The sequence below is a fragment of the Nerophis lumbriciformis genome, linkage group LG38 (genome assembly GCF_033978685.3).
Source record: "Nerophis lumbriciformis linkage group LG38, RoL_Nlum_v2.1, whole genome shotgun sequence".
Lineage (NCBI taxonomy): Eukaryota > Metazoa > Chordata > Actinopteri > Syngnathiformes > Syngnathidae > Nerophis > Nerophis lumbriciformis.
Genome location: NC_084585.2, coordinates 2,489,939 through 2,516,736, shown reverse-complemented (window position 1 = coordinate 2,516,736; position 26,798 = coordinate 2,489,939). Strand labels below are relative to the sequence as shown.

General features: G+C 40.4%; 2 protein-coding genes across 3 annotated transcripts in view; one reads left to right on the top strand and one right to left on the bottom strand.

Annotated features, from left to right (window-relative positions):
- tpgs2 (tubulin polyglutamylase complex subunit 2) overlaps positions 1 to 10,757 on the top strand; it is a 29,668-nt gene extending 18,911 nt beyond the window's left edge. The window contains exon 7 of the mRNA XM_061932757.1: positions 10,005 to 10,757. Coding sequence (XP_061788741.1) covers positions 10,005 to 10,016 — 12 coding nt within the window. The 3' untranslated portion in view covers positions 10,017 to 10,757. The remainder of the gene's footprint in view (positions 1 to 10,004) is intronic.
- aqp7 (aquaporin 7) lies at positions 108 to 18,800 on the bottom strand. 2 transcript variants are annotated; one of them, XM_061932754.1, is made up of 6 exons: positions 18,471 to 18,800; positions 10,233 to 10,359; positions 10,000 to 10,137; positions 2,342 to 2,460; positions 2,050 to 2,267; positions 108 to 1,969 (listed from the first exon to the last, which is right to left on the bottom strand). In XM_061932754.1, the coding sequence occupies exons 1-6, from the start codon at positions 18,597 to 18,599 to the stop codon at positions 1,780 to 1,782; spliced, it is 921 nt and encodes a 306-aa protein (XP_061788738.1). In that variant the 5' UTR covers positions 18,600 to 18,800; the 3' UTR covers positions 108 to 1,779. The 2 variants fall into 2 exon arrangements, with proteins under 2 accessions (XP_061788738.1, XP_061788739.1); XM_061932755.1 differs by lacking the exon at positions 18,471 to 18,800 and adding an exon at positions 16,161 to 16,568.
- Between the last annotated feature and the right edge of the window lie 7,998 nt (positions 18,801 to 26,798).

The following is a 26,798-nucleotide window of genomic DNA, read 5'->3' as shown; positions in this document are numbered from 1 at the left end:
GGCACCATACTTATTTTGATTATTGTTTCTCAGCTGTTTGTAAATGTTGCAGTTTATAAATAAAGGTTTATAAAAAAAATAAAATAAAAAAAGTAGCTTCTGCGCATGTGCACAGCATAGATCCAACGAATCGATGACTAAATTAATTGCCAAATATTTTTATAATCAATTTTAATCGATTAGTTGTTTCAGCCCTAATATATATGTGTGTATATAGTCGAGGTTTCTGTGGTTTATCCGTTATACAGTGCTCAATACCGGGGTAGAGCGGAATATACGTTAGGTCACAAAAACACAGAGGCTATACCATCCCTACAAGCCTGTTTCGCAGGGAAACCTGCGAAACACAGAGGCTATATCATCCCCTGTGTTTTTTCTGACCTAAAGTATATATATATATATATATATATATATATACATATGATATTAAGAGTATGTGAAAGTTTTTTTCTGCCTTGTTTACTTCCGTGACAACCTCCTTAAAGTTTTGAAATCAATCAGCTAAAATGCGCCAAACATGGATAAATGTGTTTTGCATTTTTCCCATCATGCTTGATTTAAATGGGTGTAATTTAATTTTTTTTTATTGCGCATGGACGTTTTTTATAATATCCACAAAGTTCAGTGAGCAGGCAGTGTGACCATGCCTGTTGACATTTTGTGTTGGTTGGATTATTTATTTGGAAAAAAATTGGACCATGACTAGGGAAGGTTGTTTGCATTGCGTCATATAAGTAAATGTCCACTAGATGGCGACATAATAGCAGCATCAAAAATGTCAGACTATTGAAATAAATTAAGTCTCCCTTTGTGTAAAATTCCTTATTAAACTCATGACATCTCGCGGGCCCCTGCCTTGCCTTGTTCACACTGCAGGTCAATTCCGATTTTTTTTGCCCACATGCGACACGTCAGATTTTTTAATGTCCGTGCCATTCCAAATTTTTCATATCCGACCCAGGCCTCTTTCGTAAGTGGCCATAAATCGGATATATGCGATGCGTCCCCAATGTGAACGCTCCTGCACCCAGGTCGCATTCATCCGACCTGAACCTCATCAAAAAGCGATAAGCGTCATAATTATTCGTCAAAATAGAATAGTTGACAACGGCGCAGAAAAGAGGTGAAAATAACATGTTTTAGGAACTCCTGTCTCTGACTGCTCGCCCACAGACACGCTCCTCAAGCAGACATGGAAACAAAATATCCTGTAAAATTGCCCGAGCCAAAATACTTGTCCTCTTCCTTTTTAAATCTTATACGCACAATGATTGTGGAGTTTTGTTGCACAAAAGCCTTAAAATTGCCACAAATGCGCCAGTACTGAGAGCGACTAGAAATGAAGCCATGTTTCCTTGCATAAACACTGCAGTGTGTGCGACGTCATGTCTGCATGCGGCTCAGATTGCATTCACATTAGAAATCGCCTTCATTTTTTGTAATATAAACGGCCACTAAAAAGATCGGATTTGACTAAATAAAATCCGGATTGGACATCCGACCTAGCAGTGTGAACATAGCCAACATCTATAAACAGGATGGCAAGGATTTGTATTTAAGTAGGTTAGTAACCTTGGCTATTGTTGCTGTTATACATTGTTAGTGTATTATTTCTAAGCACCTCCTAATTACTGTAACTGAGTAACCAATATTGCAGATTCCTCTTAAAATTGCATGACACAGTACAAGTGTAACCCGTATTTGAGACTTTCTTTGTCGATCCTCGTGTCAAAGCAATCTTGGAATGTTTCAACTGTGCAAACAGCTTCTTGGGGGGGCTCATACACATACATCACAGTCAGACTTTTGTTTTTCCATCGATGCAGTCTCTTTTAAACGCTCTAACCCAGTGCATGTGTCAGAGATTGGAGGGTGGTGAAGTTCCACCAAGACTTTATAAAGCCCCGCACCCAGCACACCTCCAATTGTCGGGGCAACAATGGGCACCCACCACCAACCATTTCCTGACCTGCGCCGACAAAGAAATAGAAAGCAGACAAAACGCTAGTCAAGGATCTGTAAGGAGTGAGAGTTTTGTAGTTTCAGTACCTAAACACGTCAGCCCCCCAGCCTGCCATCGCAGTGAAGAGCCTCGGTCCGATGTCTCTGGTGGGGTTTATCGCGTATCCACTGTTGCTGCCCAGAGAAATGCCGATGAGAAGCACCAGGAGACCCACGATGGCAGGCTCGTTGCCTGCTGCCGCCGGTTTGTTCCTCTGGTCAGACAGAGCCACCAGACACAGCAGCAGCATAGCTGTGCCAAAGACCTGGCACAGTAAGGGACACAACACTTGTAGAAACAGTACAGTGCAACAGAGCATGAATCCGTTATTATAGATACCTGATCAATGAATCCCCCCAACAAGGACAGGTATGGTGCAGGGTAGGTGGCAAAGATACCAGCAGTGGCCTTGACACCAGTTACAGTCAGGTTTCCCCCACAGTAGTCATGTATGGCCTCTACCAACATAAACATCCATATGCAGTCAGACAAATTATTCTCTGCATTTGACCCATCACCCTTGATCACCCCCTGGGAGGTGAGGGGAGCAGTGGGCTCCCCAATTCCAAACCTTGATACTGAGTGCCATATATATATATATATATATATATATATATATATGGCACTCAGTATCAAGGTTTGGAATTTATATATATATATATAATATATATATATATATATATATATATATATATATATATATATATATTAGGGCTGCAACAACTAATCGATTAAATCGATTATCAAAATAGTTGGCGATTAATTTAGTCATCGAAATGTAGTTTATCTCTTTTATACTGTGTATACATATATATATATATATATATATATATATATATATATATATATATATATATATACTGTGTATATACAGGTAAAAGCCAGTAAATTAGAATATTTTGAAAAACTTGATTTATTTCAGTAATTGCATTCAAAAGGTGTAACTTGTACATTATATGTATTCATTGCACACAGACTGATGCATTCAAATGTTTATTTCATTTAATTTTGATGATTTGAAGTGGCAACAAATGAAAATCCAAAATTCCGTGTGTCACAAAATTAGAATATTGTGTAAGGGTTAAATTTTGAAGACACCTGGTGCCACAAACTAATCAGCTGATTAACTCAAAACACCTGCAAAGGGCTTTAAATGGTCTCTCAGTCCAGTTCTGAAGCCTACACAAACATGGGGAAGACTTCAGATTTGACAGCTGTCCAAAAGGCAACCATCGACACATTGCACAAGGAGGGAAAGACACAAAAGGTTATTGCTGAAGAGGCTGGCTGTTCTCAGAGCTCTGTGTCCAAACACATTAATGGAGAGGCAAAGGGAAGGAAAAACTGTGGTCAGAAAAAGTGTACAAGCGATAGGGATCATCGCGCCCTGGTCAAGATTGTGAAAAAAAACCCATTCAAAAATGTGGGGGAGATTCAGAAGGAGTGGACAGCTGCCTCTACCAACATAAACATCCATATGCAGTCAGACTAGGGGTTGGCGATACGGCCTGAAATGTCTATTGCAGCCTCCTGCGATAACGATATACAGTACAGGCCAAACGTTTGGACACACCTTCTCATTCAATACGTTTTCTTTATTTACATTGTAGTTTGTCACCATGTGGAGTTATGTACTTAACAAAAAAAGGTGAAATAACTGAAAAAAAAGTTTAATATTCTAGTTTCTTCAAAATAACCCCCCTTTGCTCTGATTACTGCTTTGCGCACTCTTGGCATTCTCTCCATGAGCTTAAAGCACACCTGTGATTGATTGAAACTTTTATTAGGAGATTACACAGTACAGTACATATTACTACTACCACTATTTGGTAACACCCCAATACATTTTTCAACGTGTTTAAGTCGGAGTCCACGTTAATCAATTCATGGTATTGAAGTTGGTATGTGGGTCATACTTGTCAACCCTCCAGATTTTTTCGAGAGGCTCCCGAATTTCAGTGCCCCTTCCAAATATCTCCCGGGGCAACCATTCTCCCGAATTTCTCCCGATTTCCACCCGGACAACAATATTGGGGGCGTGCCTTAAAGGCACTGCCTTTAGCGTCCTCTACAACCTGAAAAAGAGACTATGTCTCCGTTATCCATATCCGGATTCCCATCATGCATTGCTTCAAAACTACGGCAAGTAGTAATGTCCAAAAACATAACAACAGAGACGAAGCAGAAGAACGAAGAAGAGACATGGCGACCACGAGTAAGAAGAAGAAGTACGCTTGCAAGTTCCAAAATGATTGGAAAAAATAATTTTAGTTCATCCAGGACAGCTCGAAGGGGAAGTGCTATACTGCCTCCACATTTGATTTTGTAGATCAGACTTCTCCTTTGAACACGGTGGCCGAACGGATATACTCATTCATGAACGGATTATTTATATATATATATATAAATATATATATATGTATGTGTGGGAAAAAAATCACAAGACTATTTCATCTCTACAGGCCTGTTTCATGAGGGGGGGTACCCTCAATCATCAGGAGATTTTAATGGGAGCATTCACATACCATGGTTTATATAGGGCACAGAGTGGGTGGGTACAGGCCGGCGTAGGGGCGTGGTGATTGGCTCATGTGTTACCTAGGAGGTGTTTCCGTCTATGGCGGCATGCTGTTACAATTTCGCTGCGCTTGTTGAGGGATGACAGGTCTGGACGGTAAATAATAAACAGTTTCTCTTTCAAGCATAGGTTGCATCTTTTATTACCACTATTGTAAGGTGTGCTGGATGCAAGAATTTGCCATGTTATTGAATATTCAACATTATTGTCTTTGAGGTCCCAAATGTGTTTGCTGAGTTCTGTGGTATTTCGCAGGTTTTTGTTCCTGAAAGAAGCCTTGTGGTTGTTCCATCTGGTTTTGAATTCTCCCTCGGTTAATCCTACATATGTGTCGGATGTGTTAATGTCCTTGCGTATTACCTTAGATTGGTAGACAACTGATGTTTGTAAGCACCCCCCGTTGAGAGGGCAATCAGGTTTCTTTCGACAGTTACAGCCTTTGTTGGTTTTGGAGTCGCTCTGTCTGGGGGCCGACGGCTCATTTGCAATTGTTTTGTTGTGGTTTGAGATGATTTGTCGTATATTGTTCATGCAGCTGTAGCTCAATTTAATGTTGTTCTTGTTGAATACTTTTCTTAGGGTGTTGTCTTTGGGAAAGTGTTTGTCAATCAGATTGAGGAATTTGTGTCCAATGTTAGTTGAGACGTTTTTGCTGTATGGGGGGTTGTACCAGATGATGTCGTTTCGTTTTCTGTTCTTTTTTGGCTGGTTTCCTGGCGTGGGTTCATAGGTGAGGGTGAAATTGTATCCGCTTTCATCAAGGGCTTTTTGGTACGGGGGGGGGTTGGCACCTGGCCACACCTGGTGTCAATCAGCCAGCTGCTATTTATACCTGCCCTACCCTCCAGTCACTGCTGGATTATTGATTGTCATTGTCGTTCCTACCTGTCGTGTCGTTGTTCTTAATACTTGTCGTTGTAGCTCTGTCTACTTTTGTTTCACTCTGCTCATGTCCTAGTTCCTTCGTGTCACAGTAAGTGTTTTTGGTTTCTTGTCCACAGTTAGCCTCTGTGCTATTTTAGTTCATAGCCAAGTTTGTTCTCCGCCTTGTGCGCGCCTTTTGTTACCCTTTTGTTTGTTGTTTTGCCTTAGTGTTTTAATTAAATCATGTTTTCTCGTACAATGCCTTCCGCCTTCTCTGCATCTTGGGGTTCGGCACCTACAAACTCTGACACACGGCACATTCTAAAAATACTATTCAAATAAACAAAAACATAACAAAAGTGAAATAAAAAAGCTTAAAGGTTAAATGTAATTTAGAAAAAGTTGCAATGTTGACTAATAAAACAAAGCTGGGTTTTTTTTCTTTCAAACTGTCATTGCTCAAAACATAATATTGAATCAAAATCAATGTTATTATGAATTATTGACCTATCCAAGGTTCCCATTACTTCACATCAAATATTACACTAAGAAAAATATTTTTGGTGGAAGATTTTGCAAATTTGGTAAATAAATAACCCAAAAATGTATATATTGTTCTTTTCTTACTGTACCGAAAATGAACCGAACCGTGACCTCTAAACCGAGGTACGTACCCACACCTGACAACTACTCCGGTTTTCCCGTAATTCGTACGGTTTTCATCAACCTATTCCGGGTTACGGTTGCAGTGATAAAAAATACGGTTTTTCATTAATTAAAAAAAAAAAAAAAGGGTGAAAACTACGCGAATTGCACCTTGTGCAGACAAGATTTTTCGATCGGACACGGAGGAATTAGCGATGTAAAAGACCACGTTGGGACAAAAAAACACAAGTCTAATGCCGTTGCTAGCGATACAAGTGGAAAACTTTCAACGTTTTTCGTCGCCCAAACAGATTCTTTGGATGTGATAAATGCCAAAGTTTTATTTACGGAGGCAATAATTGAGCATGGACTTCCAATCGCACTGGCTGATCACATGGGACAGTTAAATGTTTGTAATGCAACTTTTAAAAATCATTACGCGGTGATCGCGGTCCCAAAAATAAACTTTTCTTGCATGATAATGTCCAGAAAAACTCGCTTTATATTACTATAGAGTCCTTTTAACGAATGAGTTTGATGGTTTATCACAAACCTTAAATGAAAGAAGTCCTTTGTTCTCCTGCACCATGCAAGCGCTTTGGCCTTGCTTCGTGTTTGGTGCGCAATCTTGTCGGCTGTATTTCACAGCACGTCTTTGACAACTTGAAGTGGCATAAAACATTTAAAACAAGTCCAAGTTGAAGAAATCTTGTTAAATGTTGACAGCATAACTACCAAAATACAGAAGTATGTCCTTAATATTTTTGCAGTGCTATTTCTGTTGAAAAGTTCAAATGATTACATTAGAGATGTGATGTGCCACTTTTCAAGTGTCTGATGGCTTAAATTAATTTTCATTAATTTTTCATATTTTGAATTCTTTTGAAAGGCTTACAAAAAAACTACATTTGAATTGTAATTCCATGCTATTGACAGGACTATTAATTTTAATGAAGTTAGCTTACCATGTTTACAGTATGATAATTGTGATAGAAATGTGAATTTTAGGCACAGAATATTTTTTACAATTGAACAAGGCAGTAGATTATACAAGCTTGGACAGAAAGTTAATAATGACACCACTTTTTTTTTTAATGGAATTGTTTAGTACTGTTTTACCATTTGTTTACTGTAAAAAGTGTTTATACTTTCAATTAACAAATTGAAGTCTTGTGAAAGGTTGACAGGATAACTGGCATTAACTGTCAAAATAATTTCAAACTATTGAAGTTAGCTTACAGAATAAACATGTCAATCAACCCATATGATTTTTGCTGTAATATTTTTGTTTTGAAAAGTCACTGTGACTGATAGAAAAGTGATGGTTTTAGCAACATTTTAACCTGTCTGAATGCTAATAATCATTTTGCGTCGGGGGGCGAAGCCTGAACCCCCGACCAGGACTTTGTCCTGGACCTACCGGGGCCTATGGCCCCTGGACCCTGGCTACTAGGTTTTTCTGATTTTAAAAGTTGGCAGGTATGAATTTGGTAAATAAATAACCCAAAAATTTATATTTTGTTCTTTTCTTATTGTAACGAAAATGAACCAAACCGTGACCTCTAAACCGAGGTACGTACCGAACCGAAAATTGTGTGTACCGTTACACCCCTAATATATATATATATATATATATATAAGAAATACCGTATTTTTCGGATTATAAATCGCAGTTTTTTTCATAGTTTGCGACTTATACTCAGGAGCGACCTATGTGTGAAATGATGAACACATTAGCGTAAAATATCAAATAATATTATTGATGTCATTCACGTAAGAGACTAGACGTATAAGATTTCATGGGATTTAGCGATTAGGAGTGACAGATTGTATAGCATGTTCTATATGTTATAGTTATTTGAATGACTCTTACCATAATATGTTACGTTAACATACCAGTTGGTTATTTATGCCTCATATAACGTACACTTATTCAGCCTGTTGTTCACTATTCTTCATTTATTTGAAATTGCCTTTCAAATGTCTATTCTTGCTGTTGGCTTTTATCAAATACATTTCCCCAAAAAATGCGACTTATATGTTTTTTTCCTTCTTTATTATGCATTTTTGGCAGGTGCGACTTACACTCCAAAAAATACGGTGCTTGAAAATATACAGGTAAAAGCCAGTAAATTAGAATATTTTGAAATACTTGATTTATTTCAGTAATTGCATTCAAAAGGTGTAACTTGTACATTATATTTATTCATTGCACACAGACTGATGCATTCAAATGTTTATTTCATTTAATTTTGATGATTTGAAGTGGCAACAAATGAAAATCCAAAATTCCGTGTGTCACAAAATTAGAATATTACTTAAGGCTAATACAAAAAAGGGATTTTTAGAAATGTTGGCCAACTGAAAAGTATGAAAATGAAAAATATGAGCATGTACAATACTCAATACTTGGTTGGAGCTCCTTTTGCCTCAATTACTGCGTTAATGCGGCGTGGCATGGAGTCGATGAGTTTCTGGCACTGCTCAGGTGTTATGAGAGCCCAGGTTGCTCTGATAGTGGCCTTCAACTCTTCTGCGTTTTTGGGTCTGGCATTCTGCATCTTCCTTTTCACAATACCCCACAGATTTTCTATGGGGCTAAGGTCAGGGGAGTTGGCGGGCCAATTTAGAACAGAAATACCATGGTCCGTAAACCAGGCACGGGTAGATTTTGCGCTGTGTGCAGGCGCCAAGTCCTGTTGGAACTTGAAATCTCCATCTCCATAGAGCAGGTCAGCAGCAGGAAGCATGAAGTGCTCTAAAACTTGCAGGTAGACGGCTGCGTTGACCCTGGATCTCAGGAAACAGAGTGGACCGACACCAGCAGATGACATGGCACCCCAAACCATCACCCAACCATGCAAATTTTGCATTTCCTTTGGAAATCGAGGTCCCAGAGTCTGGAGGAAGACAGGAGAGGCACAGGATCCACGTTGCCTGAAGTCTAGTGTAAAGTTTCCACCATCAGTGATGGTTTGGGGTGCCATGTCATCTGCTGGTGTCGGTCCACTCTGTTTCCTGAGATCCAGGGTCAACGCAGCCGTCTACCAGCAAGTTTTAGAGCACTTCATGCTTCCTGCTGCTGACCTGCTCTATGGAGATGGAGATTTCAAGTTCCAACAGGACTTGGCGCCTGCACACAGCGCAAAATCTACCCGTGCCTGGTTTACGGACCATGGTATTTCTGTTCTAAATTGGCCCGCCAACTCCCCTGACCTTAGCCCCATAGAAAATCTGTGGGGTATTGTGAAAAGGAAGATGCAGAATGCCAGACCCAAAAACGCAGAAGAGTTGAAGGCCACTATCAGAGCAACCTGGGCTCTCATAACACCTGAGCAGTGCCAGAAACTCATCGACTCCATGCCACGCCGCATTAACGCAGTAATTGAGGCAAAAGGAGCTCCAACCAAGTATTGAGTATTGTACATGCTCATATTTTTCATTTTCATACTTTTCAGTTGGCCAACATTTCTAAAAATCCCTTTTTTGTATTAGCCTTAAGTAATATTCTAATTTTGTGACACACGGAATTTTGGATTTTCATTTGTTGCCACTTCAAATCATCAAAATTAAATGAAATAAACATTTGAATGCATCAGTCTGTGTGCAATGAATAAATATAATGTACAAGTTACACCTTTTGAATGCAATTACTGAAATAAATCAAGTTTTTCAAAATATTCTAATTTACTGGCTTTTACCTGTATATAACCCCCCATCTCCCGAATTCGGAGGTCTCAAGGTTGACAAGTATGATGTGAGGTGAAGTGAAAACCATTTCAGGTCTTGAAGCTCAACAAATTAACTAGCTGCATGGACAGATCATTTTACTAGTTTTGAGTATTTTTCGTCCTAAAATCTAATATGTTTGCAGTGTATAGTCTATATGACACCCATGCGTCATCCTCACCATAGTACACGGCATAAACCGTCCCAGCGGCCAAAAAGGAGCCCACCAGCTGTGAAAAGACATAAAGGGGGAGCATCTTCCACACGAGGCGGCCAAACACGCACATGGCGAAGGACACCGCTGCGTTCATGTGAGCTCCTGCAGTGGAGTGACAGGGCACACATGCAACACACCTTTAAGCAGTCTTGGATCATTCACTTCTTAAAAGTCTTTTTTTTCATATATATATATACCTGAAACTTTTCCTCCGACGTGGATGCCCATTGCAACACCCAGCCCAAAGCCCAAGTTTATGCTGATGTAATGGCCAAAAGCTCCTTGTCCTGTCACAACCTGGGCCACAGAACCAAGGCCAAAAACCTGGACACAGAGAAGACATAATAGGCCATTTTCCACCGCGGGAACATTCCAATTCACCAAAAACTACCTGGGTAAATAAAGTTCCACCAGGAACTAATTTTGTCCCTGATTGCCGCGAGGTACTTTGGAGAGGTCCTGCAGGAAGGAGCCTTAGAGGAGTAACACTGATTGGTTGAACACAGTTGGAGCCTTTCTAAAGCTTTGTATTCAACATTTCAGCCTCCATGACAGTACTTATTGTTTCTTAATTGGTGTTTATTTCTGCCTCAAGAAAATGATAGGAACTTCAAGTTGCAGAAACATTTGTGTGCTGAAGAACGCTGATTAGTGGAACAGTCTTGCAGGGTTTTTACTCTCAAGATGTGACGTTCACGAACAAATCGGTTTCTTTAAACGTCTCATTTGAGTGAACGATGAGAACCGATTAGCCGTTGTGAGTCGTTGGCTTGAGAGCCGCTGCCCAAGATGTGTGTGCGTGACACCCAACTGGACTAGAAAATGAGTCGCAGCCAAAATAATTACTTTTTTTATTATAATCTAAATAAAAAAGAGAAACACATTTTTATTTTTTTTTAAACAAATGATATACGTGTATATATGTGTGTATATATGTATATATACATATATGTGTGTGTGTGTGTGTGTGTGTGTGTATATATGTATGTATATATACATATATATGTGTATATATATATATATATATATACACATGTATATATATATATATATATATATACACATATATATATATATACGCAGGGACGTGCACATGATTATAGAGGGGCAGGGGCTCAAAGTCAGAAAAGGGCAGGACATTTTTTTTTGGTCCTTTACACAATATGGAAATTAATGTAAAATTAAATTTGCTAATAGGAAGCTAACTATACAACTATACTATACTGCAATATTTGATAAGACCTCTTCTCCTACATCACTTGTAGCTCCTTCAACTTCCCCCTCATCTATGGCTTCCTCTGCAGTAGTATCATCTGCCTCCCTTCCTGTGGATTCTTCCTCCCCAACATTTACCGGGATTTCTATGGCTTCCTCTGTGTCAGGAGTTGCATCTAAAGCCTCTTTTCTCTCAGGTGTTGCTTCTACAGTCTCCACCTCCTCTCTCTCAGGTGTTGCTTCTAAGGTTTCTGCCTCTCTCTCAGGTGTGACACTTTCTGAGGTCTGTGGTCTTTCTTCAATTCTGGTGCTAGTACTTGGTTTTAGCCATGCATTAAGAGGTCTGCTACCCTTAGCTGCTTCCTGGCGCTCCTTCTCCTTCCTTTTCTGTATCCTTTCTTTTTTTGGCATTGTGCTGCAGGCATAATCAACATGAATCAAGTTTAAATACAGATGGTAATATTCCTAACAGATAACCTACATCTTATATCCCCAGAATGCTGAAATTATTATTATTATTAATAATAATAATAATAATAATGATAATAATGGGATGAGAATCAGCACCTCCAAGCCCGAGTCCATGGTTCTCGCCCGGAAAAGGGTGGAATGCCATCTTCGGGTTGGGGAGGAGACCCTGCCCCAAGTGGAGGAGTTAAAGTACCTCGGAGTCTTGTTCACGAGTGAGGGAAGAGTGGATGGTGAGATCGACAGGCGGATCGGTGCGGCGTCTTCAGTAATGCGGACGCTGTATCGATCCGTTGTGGTGAAGAAGGAGCTGAGCCGGAAGGCAAAGCTCTCAATTTACCGGTCGATCTACGTTCCCATCCTCACCTATGGTCATGAGCTTTGGGTTATGACCGAAAGGACAAGATCACGGGTACAAGCGGCCGAAATGAGTTTCCTCCGCCGGGTGGCGGGGCTCTCCCTTAGAGATAGGGTGAGAAGCTCTGTCATCCGGGGGGAGCTCAAAGTAAAGCCGCTGCTCCTCCACATGGAGAGGAGCCAGATGAGGTGGTTCGGGCATCTGGTCAGGATGCCACCCGATCGCCTCCCTCGGGAGGTGTTTAGGGCACGTCCGACCGGTAGGAGGCCGCGGGGAAGACCCAGGACACGTTGGGAAGACTATGTCTCCCGGCTGGCCTGGGAACGCCTCGGGATCCCCCGGGAGGAGCTGGACGAAGTGGCTGGGGAGAGGGAAGTCTGGGCTTGCCTGCTTAGGCTGCTGCCCCCGCGACCCGACCTCGGATAAGCGGAAGAAGATGGATGGATGGATGGATTATTATTATTATTATTATTATTATTATTATCATCATCATCATCATTATCATTATTCTTATTCTTATTATCGTTATTATTATTATTATTTTGTTAACCCACACAGAAATAGCAAAGTCACAATAAACTTTATATCTAAACCTCTACTGTGAGAGAAATGTGATCCGCCGTAAACACAGTGCATTTTATTTTGAAAATTAACCCGGTGTTTTATTTTGTATTTTGTACACTACTTCCTGTCCCGCACGATCCGCTCTGCTCTGTGCGGATTTGATGTGCCGTGCTACGACGTCCGGCAAAAACAGAAGGTGACACATTGAATAATAGAATAATACAGCGTTTTTCTGAAATATTACCCATATTAGATGCTGAATAAGTGGACGGCGACTAGACCATAACTCACAGGTTCAAGTTGCTCCACTGTCACGTCTCCTCAGCGCTGCAGTTGGCTCTCTCTGTCTCACTTACTCACTCACTCGCCCTCTCCCTCTCTCTCTGGCGGAAGCGGCAGGCTCAAACAACCCAGTATTACAAGAAAACGTGGAGTTTTTGTACCGCTGTTTTTTTTTTACATCCCTGACAGGAATTTATTAATGTTGTTCAAAGAAAGAAAAAAAAAAAACACACACACAGGCAGAGGGCACTTTTTAAGACAAGGCAAAAAGGGCAGGGGCTCAAGCACCCATAGGGCCCTATGTGTGCACGTGCCTGTATATACATATGTATATGTGTGTATATATATATATGTATGTGTATATATATATACATATGTGTATATATATATATACACATATACATATGTATGTGTATATATATACATATATGTATATATATATATATACACATACATATATATATATATATATGTATACGCATCTACATATATATATATACATATATGTGTGTGTATGTATGTATGTCATGGCTGTCTTCACTTTACAATCATTTCTACAACTCTTATTTGTTTGTGATGTAGTGATTGGAGCACATACTTGTTGGTCACAAAAAAAATATTCATGAAGTTTGCTTCTTTTATGAATTTATTATGGCTCTACTGGAAATGTGAGGGTCAAAAGTATACATACAGCAATGTTAATATTTGCTTACATGTCCCTTGGCAAGTTTACCTGCAATAAGGCGATTTCGGTAGCCATCCACAAGCTTCTGCTTGACCACAAAATTGGTGCAGTTCAGCTAAATGTGTTGCTTTTCTGACATAGACTTGTTTCTTCAGCATTGTCCACACGTTTACAACAAAAACTGGCAGCTCAAACGAAATAACTTTTATCGTTAAAAAAACTGTGTTTTTCTTTTGAATTTCCAGTAACATGCTGTAAAGACCACCGTAAATGTGACCTATTGTCATTTTTACGGTGCACAATTGGATGGATAACTTGCTTTGTAATCAGAAGTCAAGCAGATATTTTTAAGTATTTATTTTCATTTTGGACAAAAATCTGTTGCAATATTGGATACTATTAACGTTTAAAATGTATGCAATTTCGTGTTGTACAAACATTTTTTTCTGTGAAAATGTAAAAAAAAATATATATAGAGCCATAGAAAAGAACGTGGCGGGCCAGATCTTGCCCCCGGGCTTTGAGTTTGACACCTGTGTACTAATATAATCCATTTCAAGAAACTCGTCCAACTTAAAGTGTTTACAAAGTACAAAGAAGAAGAACCATGATAAACATTCTGAAGTTATCTTATCCATCCATTCATTTTCTAGATAATCTTATTTATCTCACCATATGAAATATAACTTACTTCACTAATTATTATTTATTTATTTTTAATGTTATTACTAATGGAGTATATTGTGAATACATTGAGAACAGGAAGCGAACAAATGTTTTAGCAAAGGATAAAGGGGTAGGATTAAATAAGCTCTGCTTCTTCCTACCCCTTTTCCAACATGTTGATTAGAGAAACTGGAAATTGTGATGCATCATGTTGTATGCATGCATGTGTGATGCATCATGTTGTATGCATGCATGTGTGATGTATCATGTTGTATGCATGCATGTGTGATGTATCATGTTTTATGCATGTATGTGTGATGTATCATGTTGTATGCATGCATGTGTGATGTATCATGTTGTATGCATGCATGTGTGATGTATCATGTTGTATGCATGCATGTGTGATGCATCATGTTGTATGCATGCATGTGCGATGTATCATGTTGTATGCATGCATGTGTGATGTATCATGTTGTATGCATGCATGTGTGATGCATCATGTTGTATGCATGCATGTGCGATGTATCATGTTGTATGCATGCATGTGTGATGTATCATGTTGTATGCATGCATGTGTGATGCATCATGTTGTATGCATGCATGTGTGATGTATCATGTTGTATGCATGCATGTGTGATGTATCATGTTGTATGCATGCATGTGTGATGTATCATGTTGTATGCATGCATGTGTGATGTATCATGTTGTATGCATGCATGTGCGATGTATCATGTTGTATGCATGCATGTGTGATGTATCATGTTGTATGCATGCATGTGTGATGTATCATGTTGTATGCATGCATGTGTGATGTATCATGTTGTATGCATGCATGTGTGATGTATCATGTTGTATGCATGCATGTGTGATGTATCATGTTGTATGCATGCATGTGCGATGTATCATGTTGTATGCATGCATGTGTGATGTATCATGTTGTATGCATGCATGTGTGATGTATCATGGTGTATGCATGCATGTGTGATGTATCATGTATGCATGCATGTGCGATGTATCATGTTGTATGCATGCATGTGTGATGCATCATGTTGTATGCATGCATGTGTGATGTATCATGTTGTATGCATGCATGTGTGATGCATCATGTTGTATGCATGCATGTGTGATGTATCATGTTGTATGCATGCATGTGTGATGTATCATGTTGTATGCATGCATGTGTGATGTATCATGTTGTATGCATGCATGTGTGATGTGTCATGTTGTATGCATGCATGTGTGATGTATCATGTTGTATGCATGCATGTGTGATGTATCATGTTGTATGCATGCATGTGTGATGTATCATGTTGTATGCATGCATGTGCGATGTATCATGTTGTATGCATGCATGTTCCAAATAAACACAAACACAACTCAACTCAATCACTGTCATGTCTGTGTAATCATGTTTTGTTTAGTTTCTGTCTTTTCACTCCCTTGTCTTGTTTCCATGATTACCCCATTAGTTTCACCTGTTCCACGTTTGGACTCATTGTGCACTCTTGTTTGTCACCATAGCAACCATTAGTTTTCACCTGTCACGTCACGCACCTGTTTCACGTCTTGAGTCACGCACCTGCTTTCACTAATCATGTCCATAGTATTTAAGTTCATTCTTTTCAGTTTGTCGTTCTGACGACCTCTCCACATTTATGCTTATGTACTCTCTTCATCCTCTAAGATCCTGCTTCATGTCCCTTGTCAAAGTAAGTTTTTGTTCCATGTTTATAGTCTTTTTGTTTTTCATAGTTTGTTCTCCGCCACTGTGCGTGCTTTTCATTTGTACTTTTTTGCTATAGTCTTTTGGTTTCATAGTTTATTCTCCGCCACTGTGCGCGCTTTCGTTTATTCCTTTTTTTTGATAATAATAAATAAATCATGTACCTTCATTCCCGTCTCGCCCGAGCCAACTTTCCGTTGCATCCCGGAAAAGCACACACCCAAGACCAAGTCATGACAATCACCTTTGAACTGCGAAATGCGCTGGAAAGGCAACCCACACAGGTCCACAGGAACCTGTAGTTCCAGGAACTTAAAAGCTTTGGTGGAAAGGGGTCTATAGTTCACTGGCAAGGTCACATGGGTAAAACACAAACTCAACTCAACTCAATCACCTTTGATCTGTGAAAAGCGCTGGAAAGGTAAACCACACAGATCCACAGGAACCTGTAGTTCCAGGAACTTAAAAGCTTTGGTGGAAAGGGGTCTATAGTTCACTGGCAAGGTCACATGGGTAATGATCAAAGACAGACAAAATATCCTGCAAGACTACTAACACACGAGCAAAAATATAAGACGCAGCCAAACTCTTCTTTAATGAGTCACCAAATTGTTAAGGATTCCAACACATGGCCAAAACAGGGACATTTTTGAGCATCTGAACTTTAAACTGCAGCCGACTCAGGACTAACAGACTATGAAAACAGAGGGAAAAGCTGACACTGCGCTATTCATGAGGGGAACAGGAAATGGGTCAAAAGTTCTTCATGCCAAACAGGGTTAGCTTTGTAACACGCTATCATGTCCGTGTTTTGCATTTGACTTTTGAGCATCTTCCGGTGGATGGTGACAGCAAACAAACATGTGACAGTCACAACCCTCTCCACGTGGCTCACTGCCTGACCCTTCCTGGGGTCCAGTCTAGACCAAGAAGGTAACCTTGTCAATCATTCACGTGTGCACATATAATCCCAGTCAAAAACCTTCTTTGCTGGGGGGTGTCAATTTATGAAATGTAGGTCTAAGTGAGACCTACGAAGAGGTTTTTGTTTCATGTCTCTCCGACTTTCCCAGTGGGAGTTACAGGCAGTTTTGTCATTTTTTTCTTCCGAGGAGCAGTTTTTTCTGCATTTTATTTAAAAATTGCGGTAGAGCACAATTTTTAGATTTGGGGTTAGGTTTTTTCATTAGATCACAATTTTAGCCAGTCCTGATGTGTGTGTTCAGTTTGGTGAGTTTTGAAGCATGTTAAGGGGGTCAAATTACAGCTCAAAGAGGCAAAAGTGACTGTTTTTAGTACTTTTTTGTCTTGAAGGGGGAATTGCCAACTTCCTGTAGTTTTTTGCCCGAGGAAATTAATTAATGAAAAGTAGGTCTAAGTGAGACCTACATAGAGGTTTTTGTTTCACGGTGGCAGAGGGGTTAGTGCATCTGCCTCACAATACGAAGGTCCTGAGTAGTCTTGGGTTCAATCCCGGGGTCGGGATCTTTCTGTGTGGAGTTTGCATGTTCTCCCCGTGACTGCGTGGGTTCCCTCCGGGTACTCCGGCTTCCTCCCACCTCCAAAGACATGCACCTGGCGATAGGTTGATTGGCAACACTAAATTGGCCCTAGTGTGTGAATGTTGTCTGTCTATCTGTGTTGGCCCTGCGATGAGGTGGCGACTTGTCCAGGGTGTACCCCGCCTTCCGCCCGATTGTAGCTGAGATAGGCTCCAGCGCCCCCCGCGACCCCAAAGGGAATAAGCGGTAGAAAATGGATGGATGGATGGATGGTCTCTATGACATTCCTACTGGGAGTTAGAGGCAGTTTTCTTCCTAGGGGGCGCTAGAGCGCAATTTAGAATTTTGGGGTTCGGTTTTTTTATTAAAAGGCAATTTTTGGAGGTCTTGATGTGTGTGTTAAATTTGGTGAGTTTTGAAGTATGGTAAGGGGGTCAAATTACAGCGCAAAGCTGCAAAGTGCGGAAGAATAATAATAAAGAATAAAACCTTACAAATTCAATAGGTCCTTATGTCCCATTGCATAAGGACTCCCACAGGGAGTCCTTATGCAATGGGCCATGCGGGCCCTAATTAGCTAACCTCAATGAACCCAAAAATAGCTTAAAATAAGTATAACATTGTTAAATGAAGTAAATGCTAGTGCCATTATCTTGACATAATGATATTACATTTCTTGAAACCAGCAAACTTATACTAAAAACTAATTTATTGTTCTTAATGGAAAGGCAACAAGGCAAGCGCTTGTTAGCTTTGTAACACGCTATCATGTCCGTGTTTTGCATTTGACTTTTGAGCATCTTCCGGTGGATGGTGACAGCAAACAAACATGTGACAGTCACAACCCTCTCCACGTGGCTCACTGCCTGACCCTTCCTGGGGTCCAGTCTAGACCAAGAAGGTAACCTTGTCAATCATTCATGTGTGCACATATACTCCCAGTCAAAAACCTTCTTTGAGATGATTTCTTACCATCATAACATACGTGGAGAGGCATTCGGCAAGTCCCACGCGGACAAATTCATTCCTTAAACGAACAGATCTGGTTTTTCTTTGAGAGAACCCTTGGTCTACTGACTGGGAAAAGGCTTGGCTCTTCATTTCTCGTCCTCGTAGATTCACAGATTCTCTCAATGGTTCCACTTTGTTCTCGCCGTGCTTTGGTGATAACTAAAAGCAGAACCGGAATCCACAGAGATCGAGAGTTCCGACTTGAAGAACTATAATCCACGACCAGAAATGGTCTTCTGTCCTCTCATCTGATTTCACTCCCCCTATGTTCCCCCACCCCCATTTCTCTCTCTCGCCCCGCTCTCTCTCTCTCTCTGTCATGCATTCCACTGGAGATTTGTCCGTGTTTTATAGCCGTGACACAACCCTCCTCCCACTGAGTGAGCTAAAGTGAGCACACAAAGGAGGTTCCATCCTCCAATAGTCTCGCTTGTTTTAAGAGAGCACAGTTTTTGGCCAATGAGGCAGCGTTTACTTGAAAGCTCTCCTCGTGGACAGGAAGTACTCACTATAATATTGAGAATGACATTTTGAATGATTCAAATATTGTCCGAACCAGTGACGTGTGGTGAGGTTGATGACTGGTGAGGCACTGACTTCATCACAGTCAGATTTACAAACATATGAACCCTAAAGAGTATCTTATTCACCATTTGATTGGCAGCAGTTAACGGGTTATGTTTAAAAGCTCATACCAGCATTCTTCCCTGCTTGCCACTCAGCATCAAGGCTTGGAATTGGGGGTTAAATCACCAACAATTATTCCCGGGCGCTGCTGCCCACTGCTCCCCTCACCTCCCAGGGGGTGATCAAGGGGATGGGTCAAATGCAGAGGACATATTTCACCACACCTAGTGTGTGTGTGACAATCATTGCTACTTTAACTCATTGGCGTTGTTAGGCCTATTTTAGGGGGGCTCAAGCCCCCCTAAAATATTCTTAAGCCCCCCTAAATAATTTGTTTTTTGGGGTTTTTTTACAAATAAATGCCGACATATTCATTATAAAGTGGCCCAAATATGAGTTTAAATAAATAATCATATAACCTGTTATTATTCACTCCGTTTCCCCCCACTTCGTAGCGTAAGGTAGAGAGCCCCTTTCGTGCGTCGGTATCCAATCCATTCTACTTGTTCATATAGAAAATGCCCACATCACTCAAATTCCAGCCCGCATTTTCTCTGCGACCTTGCTTGCGGTCCTGCAGGTGTACGAAGCACATTATCTTCCTTTACAATGAGTGAAGCTGCACAAAACCTTGTGTGTGCAATTGTAAATCATTTATTTTTTTAAGTTTTGTGTTTCTTGTAGAATCTATATAAAGTAATATACATAAGCCTATTGTTAAAATAATGAAAAAAACATCATTAAATATATTTGTTTTATTGTATTGTTACATTAATAGCTGTTTTATTATTATAGGATGGCTTGTTAAACATTTAATAGGATTTTCAGAGGGAGGAAAAACCAAGACATTTAATATAAAATGTAAAATGAATAAATACAGGTAAAAGCCAGTAAATTAGAATATTTTGAAAAACTTGATTTATTTCAGTAATTGCATTCAAAAGGTGTAACTTGTACATTCTATTTATTCATTGCACACAGACTGATGCATTCAAATGTTTATTTCATTTAATTTTGATGATTTGAAGTGGCAACAAATGAAAATCCAAAATTCCGTGTGTCACAAAATTAGAATATTGTGTAAGGCTAATACAAAAAAGGGATTTTTAGAAATGTTGGCCAACTGAAAAGTATGAAAATGAAAAATATGAGCATGTACAATACTCAATACTTGGTTGGAGCTCCTTTTGCCTCAATTACTGCGTTAATGCGGCGTGGCATGGAGTCGATGAGTTTCTGGCACTGCTCAGGTGTTATGAGAGCCCAGGTTGCTCTGATAGTGGCCTTCAACTCTTCTGCGTTTTTGGGTCTGGCATTCTGCATCTTCCTTTTCACAATACCCCACAGATTTTCTATGGGGCTAAGGTCAGGGGAGTTGGCGGGCCAATTTAGAACAGAAATACCATGGTCCGTAAACCAGGCACGGGTAGATTTTGCGCTGTGTGCAGGCGCCAAGTCCTGTTGGAACTTGAAATCTCCATCTCCATAGAGCAGGTCAGCAGCAGGAAGCATGAAGTGCTGTAAAACTTGCTGGTAGACGGCTGCGTTGACCCTGGATCTCAGGAAACAGAGTGGACCGACACCAGCAGATGACATGGCACCCCAAACCATCACCCAACCATGCAAATTTTGCATTTCCTTTGGAAATCGAGGTCCCAGAGTCTGGAGGAAGACAGGAGAGGCACAGGATCCACGTTGCCTGAAGTCTAGTGTAAAGTTTCCACCATCAGTGATGGTTTGGGGTGCCATGTCATCTGCTGGTGTCGGTCCACTCTGTTTCCTGAGATCCAGGGTCAACGCAGCCGTCTACCAGCAAGTTTTAGAGCACTTCATGCTTCCTGCTGCTGACCTGCTCTATGGAGATGGAGATTTCAAGTTCCAACAGGACTTGGCGCCTGCACACAGCGCAAAATCTACCCGTGCCTGGTTTACGGACCATGGTATTTCTGTTCTAAATTGGCCCGCCAACTCCCCTGACCTTAGCCCCATAGAAAATCTGTGGGGTATTGTGAAAAGGAAGATGCAGAATGCCAGACCCAAAAACGCAGAAGAGTTGAAGGCCACTATCAGAGCAACCTGGGCTCTCATAACACCTGAGCAGTGCCAGAAACTCATCGACTCCATGCCACGCCGCATTAACGCAGTAATTGAGGCAAAAGGAGCTCCAACCAAGTATTGAGTATTGTACATGCTCATATTTTTCATTTTCATACTTTTCAGTTGGCCAACATTTCTAAAAATCCCTTTTTTGTATTAGCCTTAAGTAATATTCTAATTTTGTGACACACGGAATTTTGGATTTTCATTTGTTGCCACTTCAAATCATCAAAATTAAATGAAATAAACATTTGAATGCATCAGTCTGTGTGCAATGAATAAATATAATGTACAAGTTACACCTTTTGAATGCAATTACTGAAATAAATCAAGTTTTTCAAAATATTCTAATTTACTGGCTTTTACCTGTACATAAAAAGAAAAAGAAAATATATGGTTAAAAGCCATCGTCCCGGGGAGCATTTCATTTCGTCCCGTGCATTAAAAAAAAATAATAGTAATAACAATGAATAATTTCTAAGTCTTTGTTAGCCGTTTGTGAAGTTTTGTGCTCGTGCGTAACATTCGCTCGCATCCTGGGGGCAAAGCCCCCCCTGTCCTTAAAAGCTAGTGATGCCCCTGCTTTAACTTAACTTTAACTTTACACATACAAACTGTAGCACACAAAAAAGCACATTTAATAAAAAAATTTTTATTATGGTCTTACCTTTACTTATAAGTGCGGGTACAGTGGTGTTCGGTGTGGAGGAGTTGTGAATGAATGAAATATGAAATCCGTGCTGCAGTCTGCAGGTGTACCTAATGTAGTGTCCCTGCAGTCGTTCACGGCTCCTCCGGCGCGAGCAATGTTGTTTTTGCACTTTTTGGCTTCTTGTTAAGTGACTTTTTTTGGGTGGATTCGGTCTTGCACGTGGAGGGTTTGGGTGTGGGCTTTGGTTGGTGTGGCGCTCCCGTCGGGTGCAGTCTGCCGCGAACGTGTCTTAAGCACCAGGAGGCGTGGTTACGCGAGCCTCACACAGTGCGTCTTCGCAGCAGTTTTATGATCGCTCAGCACAAGAAATACGTTACACACATACAGTTGTTGACAAAATACACTGTACATTATATACCTCAGCTAACTAAACTATGGAAATGTATAATATAATTCATATAGCAATACGGTCTCACTGCACAGCAGGCCAGCAGTTAGCCGAGTCCGCAATCCATGTTGAGGCACAGAGTGACGTGCCTCGACTGGCTGCTGATCACCGCACCGTCCGTCTCTTCTCAGTATTTGAACGGCAAATGTGAAAATTCAGCGATTTTGAATAAAAATAATCTAAAACTGGTGAAGTTAAATGGAAAATAACTTTATTGTATAATCACTGGATACATATAACAATTTAATTTTTTTTTTTCTTTTTACATTTTTTTCTTTCCATGATGGCAGGTGAGGCCCCGCCTCACCTGCCTCTAGTGACCGCACGTCACTGGTCCGAACGTTGTAATCTTTTCGTGACTACCGTGTTCGTGTAAACATTCCATCTTTCTGAAAAGACAAAAGCAGGAGGAGGCGGCTACAATATTGACTGAAACATTTGAATATCCTAAAACCTAATGGTTTGTTGTTGTTGTTGTTCATATACTCTTTCAAATGTTCTCGTAATCGGACCATATTTGGGGTATTTTAGATGGAATCTTTACCTGACATGTTTGGACTGTCAATCAATCAATCAATCAATGTTTATTTATATAGCCCTAAATCACAAGTGTCTCAAAGGGCTGCACAAGCCACAACGACATCCTCGGTACAGAACCCACATAAGGGCAAGGAAAAACTCACCCCAGTGGGACGTCGATGTGAATGACTATGAGAAACCTTGGAGAGGACCGCATATGTGGGTAACCCCCCCCCCCCCCTCTAGGGGAGACCGAAAGCAATGGATGTCGAGTGGGTCTAACATAATATTGTGAGAGTCCAGTCCATAGTGGATCCAACATAATAGTAAGAGTCCAGTCCATAGTGGGGTCAGCAGGAAACCATCCCGAGCGGAGACGGGTCAGCAGTGCAGTCCTCTGCTCCCCTCAAGGAAAAGGGGAGCAGAGGAGAAAAGAAAAGAAACGGAAGATCAACTGGTCTAACAGGGGGTCTATTTAAAGGCTAGAGTATACAAATGAGTTTTAAGATGGGACTTAAATGCTTCTACTGAGGTAGCATCTCTAATTGTTACCGGGAGGGCATTCCATAGTACTGGAGCCCCAATAGAAAACGCTCTATAGCCCGCAGACTTTTTTTGGGCTCTGGGAATCACTAATAAGCCGGAGTTCTTTGAACGCAGATTTCTTGCCGGGACATATGGTACAATGCAGTCGACAAGATAGGACGGAGCTAGACCGTGTAGTATTTTATACGTAAGTAGTAAAACCTTAAAGTCACATCTTAAGTGCACAGGAAGCCAGTGCAGGTGAGCCAGTATAGGCGTAATATGATCAAACTTTCTTGTTCTTGTCAAAAGTCCAGCAGCCGCATTTTGTACCAATTGTAGTCTTTTAATGCTAGACATAGGGAGACCCCAAAATAATACGTTACAGTAGTCGAGACGAGACGTAACGAACGCATGAATAATGATCTCAGCGTCGCTAGTGGATAAAATAGAACGAATTTTAGCGATATTACGGAGATGAAAGAAGGCCGTTTTAGTAACACTCTTAATGTGTGATTCAAAGGAGAGAGTTGGGTGGAAGATAATACCCAGATTCTTTACTGATTCGCCTTGTGTAATTGTTTGGTTGTCAAATGTTAAGGTGGTATTTTTAAATAAATGTCGGTGTTTAGCAGGACCGATAATCAGCATTTCCGTTTTCTTGGCGTTGAGTTGCAAGAAGTTAGCGGACATCCATTGTTTAATTTCATTAAGACACGCCTCCAGCTGACTACAATCCGGCATGTTGGTCAGCTTTAGGGGCATGTAGAGTTGGCTGTCATCAGCATAACAATGAAAGCTAACACCGTATTTGCGTATGATGTCGCCTAGCGGCAGCGTGTAAATGCTAAAGAGTGCAGGGCCAAGAACCGAACCCTGAGGAACTCCGCACGTTACCTTAACATAGTCCGAGGTCACATTATTATGGGAGACGCACTGCATCCTGTCAGTAAGATAAGAGTTAAACCACGACAAAGCTAAGTCTGACATACCAATACGTGTTTTGATACGCTCTAATAAAATATTATGATCGACGGTATCGAAAGCAGCGCTAAGATCAAGAAGCAGCAACATAGATGACGCATCAGAATCCATCGTTAGCAATACCAAGTTGTGTTCACAGAGATCAAGCTTAGCTGTGCGGAGGTCTTTGCCATCCGTGTGGGGCCCCGTTTTGCCTAAAGCAGCAGACGTGAAATGTAAATGATTGGATGACAAGACGCTTCATATAACATTTGACTCCTGGCCACATCATGACATGGCACTGATTACAATGTGCTGACAAATCTCCCTTTTGGACTTCCGCGTCAATAATACTCAGTTACCAATCAGAAGGTTGTACGTTTGATCCCCGCTCATAGTTGAAAATGTAGAAAGGTTTATAATTTGTCGAAGATGTTAGATGATACAACTCGTGATAGTTTTACCTCAATGAAAGCTTTTTTTTAATTTATTAAATCAACATAGAAATAAACACACGATACACTTTCAACTAGTGCATCAACCCAAAAAAAAACCTCCCTCCCCCATTCACACTCATACACACCCACTCACACAAAAGGGGTTGTTTCTTTCTGCTATCAATATTCTGGTTCCCACAACATGGACAACACTTCTGCAAGGGCCACAGTCAGGCCCGGCCCTAACCAATCTGGCGCCCTAGGCAAGATTTTAGGTGGCGCCCCCCCACATCGGCAGTGAAGTGTATATACTCACAAGAAACCGAATAGCTTTGTCTTTGACCTTTTTTTTTTTTACTTACAACTATACCTAATATATAAACGGGTGGACAAGTGACTATTACCTGCAGGGCAAACATTAGCTAACCAGAAGGCAATAACAATGTAAACAAAAAACACCTGCTTAAAAGATCTAATACAAATGTCCCTGAGGAATGTAAGGTGGGAGTACTGTAATTACCTAACGTTACATTATTATTTTCCATAACAATTTAGCCCCCTCCACAATATTAACCCGACGTTAAAACAGAACTAGCTATTTATTGATTAGCAATTGCCGAATCATGTAACATTAGCTTAATGCTAAAAAGCCAGGTTACTATCACATTCTGTAACAGACAAATCATTTCATGTAGGCTAACGTTACCTACCTGCTAACTCTGTCTTTTCTCGTTTCTACTCCTCTTCTTTTCTCTTTTTTCTTCCCTGGGCACCTGACAGTTTTGGCCGTTTTGACATCTTGTGTTGATTTTTTGATGTGGTGACGTCCAAAAAGAGTCATGATACGGGAAGGGAGGGGGGGGGGGGGGGGTTGTAACAAATAATATTTCTATTAAATAGGCTTTACTTTGCATTTTAATTAACGTGGGATTATTTTTTGTATTTAGAAATAATAATACCAACTTTTTTTTTTTTTTTTTTTCTCCAACATTTGTGGCACTGGCGTGGCGCCCCCTGATGGACGGCGCCCTTAGCATTTGCCTATACGGCCTATGCCACGGGCCGGCCCTGGCCACAGTCCCTGAAGCACACTTGATTGTTTGTGCTGCTGGTCCACTAACATTTTCATTTAATTACTTTTTTTTTTTTTTTTTTTTTTTTTCTCCCTTATGTAATTATTTTTATATTGTTTTACTTTCCTTTTTATCCAAGAAAATATTTATTTATCTTATCAAAAAAATAAATAAAATAAAAAAAAAAGGAAAGAAAGGACCTTATCTTCACCAGAACTGGTTGTAAATGAAATTAGCTTCATTTAAAGTTTTTTTTTTTTTTTAGAACCAGGTCCAGTCCAGATAATGTCCAAGTCGGGTCCAGCAACACACACCTTCATTCTGTCATGTCTGTATTATCATGTTTTGTTTTAAGTCATGTTTTGTTTAGTTTCTGTCTTTTCACTCCCTTGTCTGGTCACCATAGCAACCATTAGTTTTCACCTGTCACGTCACGCACCCGTTTCACGTTTTGAGTCACGCACCTGCTTTCACTAATCATGTCCATAGTATTTAAGTTCATTCATTTTCTGTTGTTCGTCCTGACGACCTCAACACATTTATGCTCTGTTCATGCCTGATACTTCTTTTCATGTCAATTCCTCAAGCAACTACTTTTGTCCAAGCCAAGTAAGTTTTTGTTCCATATTTATAGTCTTTTTGGTTTCATAGTTTGTTCTCCGCCATTGTGCGTGTTTTTTGTTTGTACTTTTTTGCTATAGTCTTTTGGTTTTATAGTTTTATTCTCCGCCACTGTGCGCGCTTTCATTTATTCCTTTTTTTGATAATAATAAATCATGTACCTTCATTCCCGTCTCGCACGAGCCAACTTTCCGTTGCATCCTGGAAAAGCACACACCCCGGACCAAGTCATGACACATTCATGTACACTGAGAAAAACAAAAACAAAACAAAACAAAAAAAACAGAAAATTTTGGAACACAACAGATTGCATATAATCTATAAACA

What these genes read in the sequence shown, in the direction of transcription:
- aqp7 (XM_061932754.1), bottom strand. Translation starts at nt 18,599, where the DNA reads ATGAAGAGCCAAGCCTTTTCCCAGTCAGTAGACCAAGGGTTCTCTCAA. An exon ending in CGTCGGAGGAAAAGTTTCAG is followed by an intron (nt 10,138 to 10,232) that starts GTATATATATAT and finishes ACTCCACTGCAG; the next exon opens with GAGCTCACATGAACGCAGCG. An exon ending in TGGGGGGCTGACGTGTTTAG is followed by an intron (nt 1,970 to 2,049) that starts GTACTGAAACTA and finishes TTGTCGGCGCAG; the next exon opens with GTCAGGAAATGGTTGGTGGT.